Source organism: Oryctolagus cuniculus, chromosome 5 (genome assembly GCF_051225735.1).
Source record: "Oryctolagus cuniculus isolate XC-2025 breed Fujian yellow rabbit chromosome 5, ASM5122573v1, whole genome shotgun sequence".
NCBI classification, from domain to species: domain Eukaryota; kingdom Metazoa; phylum Chordata; class Mammalia; order Lagomorpha; family Leporidae; genus Oryctolagus; species Oryctolagus cuniculus.
In genome coordinates this window covers 115,774,092-115,785,441 of record NC_142871.1, presented here as the reverse complement: position 1 = coordinate 115,785,441, position 11,350 = coordinate 115,774,092, and the positions used below count along the sequence as shown (strand labels likewise).

General features: G+C 44.8%; 1 protein-coding gene across 1 annotated transcript; it reads left to right on the top strand.

Moving 5' to 3' along the window:
* Positions 1-10,490: 10,490 nt before the first annotated feature.
* Positions 10,491-11,019, top strand: LOC100343402 (large ribosomal subunit protein uL23m). Its single transcript, XM_008263061.5, has one exon. It carries the CDS (start codon positions 10,636-10,638, stop codon positions 10,957-10,959), a length of 324 nt encoding a protein of 107 aa, XP_008261283.3. The 5' UTR covers positions 10,491-10,635; the 3' UTR covers positions 10,960-11,019.
* Positions 11,020-11,350: the final 331 nt, after the last annotated feature.

Sequence of the window (11,350 nt, the reverse complement as noted above, 5' to 3'; positions counted from 1 at the left end):
AAAAGATGTCAGGCTTCTAAATCAGAAGGACCATCTGAAATTAGTGTTGTCTGATATGAGTATCTTAATTCTCCTCAGGTAGAATTGAAAGATTTTCGCACATTGGAACTCTACCTGGCTTTTGACCAACCCTAGAATGAAACATAGCTACCACTTCCATATACACATTGTGCTACTACTGTAGAATTCAACAGCTTACATGAGAGAATTCACGGTAAAAGGAGAAACTGTACAGTTTTAAGACATTAATTTGTGTAAAATAACTTGCTGTGCTGAAAACCACAGTGTTTTGATTTGGCACTTAAATGATATATTTGGAGTGAACATTGAGCACTATAAGAATATATGACCCCAAAAATATGATTTTGATACATTAAAGAGTACTATATTGATTTGCCAAAGTTTTGTGACTTAATAAAGGTATTCCCTTTCTTAGGGAAAAAAAGAAATAAATCCTACTTGGAAGAAACCATGCAGAGAATCTCAAACTGTCTATAATGATGAATCAAGTTTTATTTCAAAATTTCCAGGCTGCTGCAGATTGACAGTTTTATAAAATACAATAAGTATGAATTGGGATTTTTGCTGTGGATTCATTCTGAGAGGAGGAGCACGGTGGGGACAAGAGGTGTGGAGTCACCACACAGATCCCAGGAGTCAGGTGAAAGCAGGCCAGACACAAGCAGCCTGCAGACTCATTTATTTCAGTTGGTACAGCAGCTTATATAGCCAAGCAGTCAATCTTGTCAAGGGGCTGTCTATGCCCTAACCAATCACAGCCTGTTGACAGGCAGGCTCCATTGTCATGTGGTTTCTGAAACCATCCAATCACAGCCTGTTGCCAGTCTGGTTCCATTGTCAGTGGCCATCTTGGCACTTCTCATTCCACCACATTTCTCCCTTTTCGTTTATTTTTGAGCAACGGGAGGCATGATTCTTGGCCATACCATTGTTGACCCGATTTCCATGTGGTCTCCATATGTGGCTGTGCCTGTCTTAGGTTTTCCCCCAGGGGATCTTATGTGTCGTTGACTGACCAGCGCTCAAAACAGGAGACCACAGGAGTTCTTGCTCAGATAGGGGTAGGAATGAGGAACAGTGGTAATCAGGAATGGCGTGACCGCATGCAGGCTGTGGGCCGTTCGAGTGGCTGACCAGAGCCCGTGGGGTATAAAGCAGTAATGGATGTGGCTATGGGTAGTTCCTCAGGGTAGGATGGTAGGGCAGGTGCATCCACTAACAAGGCAGACTCTCAGTCTTGTTCAGCTGGTTCTAGTTGACTGTCAGTTGCAGGCTTGATGTTTCTGGCTGGTACCCAAATAGGCTGTCCTGCATTCTCTGGAAAGACACAAGCATATCCTTGGCCCTTTGTTAGCAGAAGCCTTTTTACAGGCATTGGAATCCAGGGCCTGAATTTTGTGTTCACTTCGACATTAAAAGCAAACATGAGGGTAGGATGGGGTCTAGTGGCTGCCCTGAGAGCCTGGGGTGCCTGTGGACTGCCACAAATGTGGGGATCCTCACTGGGTGCGGATGGGATTACCTCGCATGAGTTATTGCCTCTAGGTCATCTAAGTTCATCCTACAGATATTTGGGGGCTGGCTGACTAGGCATTGCTGCATTGTCTGCTTTCATGTCATTTTCACTGTTGGAGCTCTCTCTCCCTAAGTCATCAACTGTTACTTGTGAGGCAGAGCCCTGGAGTGACAGGCTCTTATCACTCACAGATTCATTATGTTTGGTAATCTGTGTGGGTTTCTGAGAGGGGGGTATCTTTCCCATGTTTGAGTACTTAAGATCAGCATGCCATGCCAACTCTAGCCAAAGGAAAGATACACACTGCACTGCTGCCATAACAAAGCAAATTCCTAGCACCTCAGAGGCTGATGGCATTACACAGGGGTTTCCCTACCTTAGACAAACAGACAGTGGTGTATCAGATTGTAAGTATGTCCTTTGCTTAATGGAGGACTTCCTTGATTGGTTAGGTTAAGGCCATATACCCACACAGTGTCACCTCTCTCGAGTGAGGGGAGATGACTTGGTTCCAAATTCTGGGATGATCAGTCCCTTATGTGAATTTGCGAGGCGAACCAAAAGTAAAAGGAGGAGCTGAGAAGTGGCATTATGCTTCTTGGCAGTGTGTGCCTAACCTGGGTTCACTTAGACCAAGGACAAGAACAAGAAAAGGGGTGTAGGATGGGGTTCTGTACTCACCCTCACAAAACCGAACAGCACACAAAACACCAAGGAGCCTACTTGCCGAAATCCAGAGGGGACCACTCAAAGTCCAACATGCTGTCTCTCTCAGTCAGGTTGGGCACCAGATGTTGAGGTTGATGCATTCTAAGAGGAGTAATGTGGTGGGGGCAAGAGGTGCAGAATCACCACACAGATCCCGGGAGTCAGGTGAAAGCAGGCCAGAGGCAAGCAGCCTGCAGACTTGTTTATTTCAGTTGGTACAGCAGCTTATATAGCCAAGCAATCTGGTCAAGAGGCTGTCTATGCCCTAACCAATCACAGCCTGTTGCCATGCGGTTTCTGAAGCCATCAAATCACAGCCTGTTACCGGTCTGGTTCCATTGTCAGCGGCCATCTTGGCATGGCCTTCTTATTACACCACATGGGATTACATCAAATTAGAAGTTTCTGTACTGCACGGCTGGCGGCACGGCTCACTAGGCTAATCCTCCGCCTTGCGGCGCCGGCACACCGGGTTCTAGTTCTGGTCGGGGCGCTGGATTCTGTCCCGGTTGCCCCTCTTCAGGCCAGCTCTCTGCTGTGGCCAGGGAGTGCAGTGGAGGATGGCCCAAGTGCTTGGGCCCTGTACCCCATGGGAGACCAGGATAAGTACCTGGCTCCTGCCATCGATCAGCGCGGTGCGCCGGCTGCAGCACGCCGGCCGCGGCGGCCATTGGAGGGTGAACCAACAGCAAAGGAAGACCTTTCTCTATGTCTCTCTCTCTCACTGTCCACTCTGCCTGTCAAAAAAAAAAAAAAAGTTTCTGTACTGCAAAAGAAACAGGAAAGTGAAGAGGCAACTGACAGAATGGGAGAAAATATTTTCAAATTATGCAACTGATAAAGGATTAATAACCAGATCTACAAAGAGATCAAGAAACTCCACAATAACAAAACAAACGACCCACTTAAGAGGTGGGCCAAGGACTTAAACAGACATTTTTCAAAAAAGGAAATCCAAACAGCCAACAGACACATGAAAAAATGTTCAGGATCACTAGCCATCAGGGAAATGCAAATCAAAACCACAATGAGGTTTCACCTTACCCAGATTAGAGTGGTTATATACAGAAATTAACTAACAACAGATGCTGGCAAAGATGTGGGGAAAAAGGTACATTAATACACTGATGATGGAAATACAAACTGGTAAAGCAAGTCAGTTTGGAGATTCCTCAGAAACCTGAATATAGCCCTACCACAAGACCCAGCCATCCCACTCCTCAGAATTTACCCAAGGGAAATTGGCAAATAAAAGAGCTATCTGCACCTCAATGTTTATTGCAGCTCAATTTACAATAGCCGAGACATGGAATAAACCTAAATGTCCATCAACAGAAGACTAGATAAAGAAATTATGAGTTATGTACTCTATAGAATACTACTTAGCGGTTTAAAAAAATGAAATCCGGTTATTTGCAACAAAATGGAGGAATCTGGAAAACATCACTCTGAGTGAAATAAACCACTCCCAAAGGACAAATATCATATTTTCTCCCTGATCTGTGACAACTGAGCACCTAACAGGAAACCTGTAGAAGTGAAATGGACACTATGAGAAACAATGACTTGATCAGCCCTTGTCCTGACTGTGGAGGAACAGCTTACTATCTTACTCTTTTTAGTATTTCCTTTTTCTACTTAATACAATTGATTGAACTCTAATTAACACACAATTATCCTTAGGCGTTTAAATTCAACTGAAAATTGATCCCTGTTAAAAATAAGAATAGGAATAAGAGAGGGAGGAGATGTACAGTTCAGCACACACTCACTTGGACTTACCCTTAATGGTAAAGCTAGAAACATGCCATAGGACTCCAAAGCCCATTAAGTTGGCAGGTACCAATGCCATCTTGTGGGGGAGGCTGAATCCGGAGAGGCCTAGAGGAACTTCCTAAACCAGCCTCAAGTTCGAAGACCTGTCTTTAAGTTTCAAATCCCTGATGGCAAACAACCCAGCCTCAGGGTGCTTTTGCCTAATGATCACTGAGGTGGTATAATAGGATTGGCTAAAACCCTTTTGTGTCACATCACCCCACCCCTTGCCCGAATCTGCTCTGTACCACAGCTTTATAAACACCTCCCTTTTACAATAAAGTGAGATCCTGTTTCGACTCGACTCCCCACTGCATCTGATTGTCCCCTGGGTTCAGGGAGGCTGAGTGGTGGATGGTGCACTTCCCTTCCTCAGCCAAGACATGCTACAGGCAGCCTGCCTAATTCTCTGGCAGTAAAAAGGAAGAGTCACTGCACCATCTTGCTTGTTAAAGTGATCAGTTTAAGTTCATAATGGATTATAAAGATAGGGTTAAGTGTCAAAGGGATCACATATATAAGATCAGTGTCTGCTAATAATAATCAATAGAATTGAAAAGGAGAGAAGGATCTAATATGGGAAGCAGAATACACAGCAGACTCATAGAATGGCAGATGTCCTAAACAGCACTCTGGCCTCAGAATCAGCCCTTAAGGCATTCAGATCCAGCTAAAAAGCCCATGAGAGTTTCTCAGGCATGGAAAGCCAAGACACTGTGGTTAAAAAATGACCTAAATGAAAGATCTCTGAGAGTGAGGTCCCAGTGGAAAGAATGGGCCATCAAAGAAGGAGGTACCTTTCTCTGAAGGGAGGAGAGAACTTGCGCTTTGACTATGGCCTTGTCTAAATAAGGTCAGAGTTGGTGAACTCAAAAGGCTTCCATAGCCTTGGCTGCTCATGACAAGAGCCTCAGGTGATTACTGATGTCATAAATAAGAGTGTCAATTTTTAACAACAGGAGTCACTGTGCACTTATTTCCCATGTAGGATCTCTGTCCTTAATGTGTTGTACTATGAGAATTAAAGGTAAAACTAGTCTTCAAACAGTACTTCACACTTTGTGTGTCTGTGTGGGTGCAAACTATTGAAATCTTTACTTAGTATATACTAAATTGATCTGTATATAAAGATAATTGAAAATGAATTGTGATGAAGAATGGGATGGGAGAAGAAGTAGGATATGGGATGGTTTGTGGGTGGGAGGGTGGTTATGAGCGGAAAAACTGATATAATTCAAAAGTTGTACTTTCAAAATTTATATATATATTTTTAACTTTTATTTAATGAATATAAATTTCCAAAGTACAGCTTATGGATTACAATGGCTTCCCCTGCCCATAACTTCCCTCCCACCTACAACCCTCCCCTTTCCCTCTCCCTCCCCCCTTCCATTCACATCAAGATTTATTTTCAATTCTCTTTATATACAGAAGATCAGTTTAGCATACATTAAGTAAAGATTTCAACAGTTTGCACACACATAGAAACACAAAGTGAAAAATACTGTTTGAGTACTAGTTATAGCATTAAATCACAATGTACAGCACATTAAGGACAGAGATCCTACATGAGGAGTAAGTGCACAGTGACTCCTGTTGTTGACTTAACAAATTGGCACTCTTGTTTATGGCATCAGTAATCACCCTAGGCTCTTGTCATGAGTTGCCAAGGCTATGGAAGCCTTTTGAGTTCACCGACTCTGATCTTATTTAGACAAGGTCATAGTCAAAGCGGAAGTTCTCTCCTCCTTTTGGAGAAAGGTACCTCCTTCTTTGATGACCTGTTCTTCAAAATTTATATTTATTAAATAAAACTTTTCTAAAAAATACAGTAAGTATGGGTTAAATAAAATGTTTAAGTAGACATTCAAAATACAAATGAATATTATTTATTGCTAAGTCCAATAGATATAAAAAGATTCATTGAATTGCTGCTAAAGTTTCTAAGAACAGGTACTTAGCATAGTGGTTAAGATGCTTGCATCTCATATCTGAATACCTGGGTTCAATTCCCAGTTCCAACTCCTGAATCCACCTCCCTGCAAAATCAGACCCTAGAAAGCAGAGATGATAGTTCAATAGGTGGGTTCCTGCCACCCACATGGGCGAGCTGTATTGTGTCCTTGCCTCCCAGATTTGGCCTGGACCCAGTCCCGGCCATTGCTGGCATTTAGGGAGAAAACCAGCAAAAGAGCCTGCTCTCCCTGTCTTGGTATCTCCCTATCTCAGTCTCTCAAATAAGTGTCATAGTTTATTTGGTTAGAATACACGTAGTTGTAGAATGAGAAGCAATCATTTACTTCTGGTTTCAAAGTTCTGTCTTAGAACTGGACTACGTCACAGACTTAGTAAGAGCAGTAGGAAAAGCTGCCTCCTTGGGAACACAGAAAACCTCCATCCCAGTCCCAGCTTGCCAGGTCAACAAGCCTCAAGTTGCACAAGGGAACTAGCCAGTCACCTACTGTAGCTTCCTCATTAAAAACGAAACTAGCTCAGAGAGAGGTGAGCTGACCAAGGTGCATAGTCACTATTTGTGGAACTAAGAATAGGTTAGGACTTTTCTCCATTAAAAAGGGTCAAATCAGCTGGTGCCAGGGCCCACTTGACTAATCTTCCACCTGTGGCACCAGCACCCTGGGTTCTAGTCCTGGTTGGGGCGCCAGATTTTGTTCCGGTTGCTCCTCTTCCAGTCCAGCTGTCTGCTGTGGCCCAGGAAGGCAGTGGAGGATGGCCCAAGTGCTTGGGCCCTGCATCTGCGTGGGAGACCAGGAGGAAGCACCTGGCTCCTGGCTTTAGATTGGCACAGCACCCGCCGCAGTGTGCCGGCCATAGCAGCCATTTGGGGGGGTGAATCAACAGAAAAGGAAGACCTTTCTCTCTCTGTCTCTCTCTCTCTCACTGTTTAGCTCTGCCTGTCAAAAAAAAAAAAAATCACCCACAAACAAATTAACAAATAAAAACCAATGGTATTAGATTGCTGCTCTTTGTTTCTACAAGTCTTGTTTTCAGACATTTACTACAAGGAGCCCACATGGCTACTTCTTTACTTCTTTTATTTTCTATTTTTTATTAAGATTTTTTAATTTGCTGAAAGGTAGAATGACAGAGAGAGGGGGAAAGAGAGAGAGAGAATCATCCAATGGCTGGTTCTGTCCCCAGATGGCCACAATAGCTGATGTTGGGCCAGGCTGAAGCCAGAAAACTAGAACTTCATCCAGGTCTCCCACAAGGGTGGCAGGGGCCCAAGCATTTGGGCTGTCTTCCTTAACAGGGAGCTGGATCAAAAATCGAGCAACTGGGACTCAAATTGGTGCTCATATGGGATGCATTGTAAGCGGTGGCTTCATTCACTGTGCCATGACACCCGCTCCTCACCACTTCTTTGAAAGCCAGCTGAGGGATCTTCTGGCTCCTGAAGGCCAAGGAGATAAGTAACGGCTTTGAAGTCATGCAGGCCTTGGTCTGGATTCCAGTCTTGCTCTGTGCTGTGAACTCTGTGACCTTAGGCTCTGTAAGTAAGGAGGAGAATAAATTATAAATTACATATGGCATTCTTGGCACATGAGGAACATAATAGGGGGCTATAAATGTGATTGTCTTTCACTCCAACCCCACCTTAACTGCTAGGGCACAGAACCCAAGATGACTCCATGTTCACCTTGAGGTGGTAAGACAGACAGGTACAAACAATTGCAATAGAGTACGATATGGACCAACCTAGATACATTCAGAGTACTCGGAGATAATTGAATAAACAGCAAGTAACTGTTAACACTGTACCCTACTGCCATTTCATATGTTTCCACTTATTCTCCTGTAAAATGATTCTATGCTTAGAAAAGGGAGGGCATTACAACAAAGTAGGTGCTCAGTGTGACTCAAAGGACCATACAAATATGAGGCGTCAATACCATGTGGCAGGCTGAACAACAGCCTTTCAAAGATGTCCACTTCCCACTCCCCAGAATTTGCGAGCATGTTGTATGGCTTGTGGAGGAGGAATTAAGATAGCTAACCAGTTGTTCTTAAAATAAGGAGATCATCCTGGGTTGTGTGGGGCGGCCCAATGGGGTCCTTTAGATGTGGAAGAGGGAATCATAGTTCAGAAGTTTTTTTTTTTTTTTTTTTTTTTTTTGACAGGCAGAGTGGACAGTGAGAGAGAGAGAGACAGAGAGAGAAAGGTCTTCCTTTGCCGTTGGTTCACCCTCCAATGGCCGCCGCTGCAGCCGGCGCACTGCGCTGATCCTGGCAGGAGCCAGGAGCCAGGTGCTTTTCCTGGTCTCCCATGGGGTGCAGGGCCCAAGCACCTGGGCCATCCTCCACTGCACTCCCTGGCCATAGCAGAGAGCTGGCCTGGAAGAGGGGCAACCGGGACAGAATCCGGCGCCCCAACCGGGACTAGAACCCGGTGTGCCGGCGCCGCAAGGTGGAGGATTAGCCTATTGAGCCACGGCGCCGGCTCAGAAGTTTTGAAGTCGGAGGAAGGGACCCTGAGCCAAGGAATGCAGGTGAAATAGGCAAGGACACAGGTTTTCCCCCCTAGTTTCTGAAGGGAATTCAGCCATGCTGACAGCTTGATGTTAGCCCATAAGACCCATTTCAGGCTATTGGCCCTCAGAGCTGTAAAGTAACAAATGAGTGTTGTTAGCCATTGTTTGCGGGAATTTGTTCATACAGGCAATAGAAATCTAATGTAAACCACAACCTCAATAGTTTGAAAATGGCAGCATGAAGAACTGATTAATGCAAAAGAAACCATGGAGTGCAAATCCTGTTTTGATTTTTTTTTTAAGTGTCACGTCATTACAACAGTGGCCCATGAATTGTCAATACAGCAGCATGTGGGCTTTCACTAACCTTTCTCTAGATCTATCAAGCTTTGGTATTAATAAGGCTGTGCTCCTCTTCATATACTAATGGACCTGCTATGTTCCATGTCAGACACTGAACATGGTGTTCATAGACCAGCTCCATTCCTTCAGAACATTTCCTGTAGGCCAAATACTGTGCACTGATGTTTCTTTCTTCCTCCTGATTTTATATTTCGGAATTTTAGATCTACCTGATAAACTTTCAATTATCCCTCAGGATACAGATTGAGAACACTGTCCTGTGGTAAATTGAATTTTGGGTCCTAATTCTTTACTTCCTTCAAGTACCATCCATACACGCACATGGCCTAATGATAAGTGGAGTTCCCATTGCTTGACTTTGGGCATGGCTATTATTGGCTTCGACCAATGCAGCTTTAGTAACCACAGCAAGAGCAGACTGAAGCTGTTTTTTGCATAGTGGGGCTCTTTTGGACATTAAAGACCCACTTTAGCACATACTAGTTCCAGGGGAGGTTGCTTGAGAGCCATGTGGAAAAGATCTTACTCCATTCTGCAGCTTAAATTCTAGAGTCTAAAGCCTAGTATCAAGCACAGCCCAGTGTATTGGTTGTTGGCTTGAAGACCATGAGCCTGAGGATTATTGTTTTAAGTTACTAAGTCTTTGAGTGAGTGAGTGAATAGCATTATTGCGGCAAGAGATAACGGATAAACCTCTGGGGAAAAAAGCTTTTTTTAACTTTTATTTAATGAATATAAATTTCCAAAGTACAGCTTATGGATTACAATGGCTTCCCCCCCATAACTTCCCTCCCACCTACAACCCTCCCCTTTCCCTCTCCCTCCCCCCTTCCATTCACATCAAGATTCATTTTCAATTCTCTTTATATATAGAAGATCAGTTTAGCATATATTAAGTAAAGATTTCAACAGTTTGCACACACATAGAAACACAAAGTGAAAAATACTGTTTGAGTACTAGTTATAGCATTAAATCACAATGTACAGCACATTAAGGACAGAGATCCTACATGAGGAGTAAGTGCACAGTGACTCCTGTTGTTGACTTAACAAATTGACACTCTTGTTTATGGCATCAGTAATCACCCTAGGCTCTTGTCATGAGTTGCCAAGGCTATGGAAGCCTTTTGAGTTCACCGACTCTGATCATATTTAGACAAGGTCATGGTCAAAGTGGAAGTTCTCTCCTCCCTTCAGAGAAAGGTACCTCCTTCTTTGATGGCCCCATTCTTTCCACTGGGAACTCACTCACGGAAATCTTTCATTTAGGGTTTTTTTTTTTTTTTTTTTTTTTTTTTTTTTTTTTTTTTTTTTTTTTTTTTGCCAGAGTGTTTTGGCTTTCCATGCCTCGGGACATGCTCAAGCTGACTTACCTCAAATGGCAGAGTTAGAAACATACCAGGGGATTCCAATTCAATCCCATCAAGGTGGCATGTACCAATACCATCTCACTAGTCCCAGTGATCAATTTCTATTCACAATTGATCATAATGATAGGGCTAAGAGCCAAAGGGAGCACATAAACAAGACTAGTGTCTGCAAATACTAGCTGATAGAATAAAAAAGGGAGAGAAGCGGTGCGGCTCCATGGCACAGAATGTGCTGTACCCCCTGTACCAGCTGGGGGGCCCCCAGCTTTGCCTCTTCTGAACCAACTTCTTCATCCAGCTGGTGCGGCCTGGCACGGCCCAGCCCGAGGACACCGTGCAGTTCCGGATCCCCATGGAGATGACCAGGGTGGACCTCAGGAACTACCTGCAGAGCATCTACAAGATGCCGGTGGCCGCTGTGCGGACGCGGGTGCAGCACGGCTCCAACAGGAAGAGAGACCACAGGAACGTGCGGCTGAAGAAGCCGGACTACAAGGTGGCCTATGTGCAGCTGGCCCACGGACAGCGCTTCACCTTTCCCGACCTGTTCCCTGCGAAGGAGCAGGGCTCCCAGGACGGCCCCGAGGACGCCCGGGACCACCTCCTGCAGGCTGAGCGGCAGCGGCTGAGTGCCGACCCCCGGCGTGGCGGGGTTCCCAGCTGGTTTGGCCTGTGACAGGGACACACACCCCAGGGGCAGCTCAAATAAAAGTCGTACTGGAACCAAAAAAAAAAAGGGGGGGGGGGAGAACGATCCAACATGGGAAGCGAGATACACAGCAGACCCATAGAATGGCAGATGTCCTAATGGCACTCTGGCCTCAGAATCAGCCCTTAAGGCACGCGGATCTGGCTGAAAAAAGCTTTTTGAGACATCCTCTCCCAGGGAAACTAGCCACATCCTCCTTTGTGCCATTGCACTGCTCCAATGTCTCCCTGACTAGATTTAAGTGCCTGGAGGATAGCTACCAGGTGTTATTTGTCTTTGTATTAATGACTCATGCATATAGTTTCCTGGCTCCTGGCTTCGGATCAGCACAGATCCGACCACTGCGGCCAATTGGGGA

Excerpts from the sequence above, each read along its gene's own strand:
- LOC100343402 (XM_008263061.5), top strand. The coding sequence starts at position 10,636 with ATGGAGATGACCAGGGTGGACCTCAGGAACTACCTGCAGAGCATCTAC.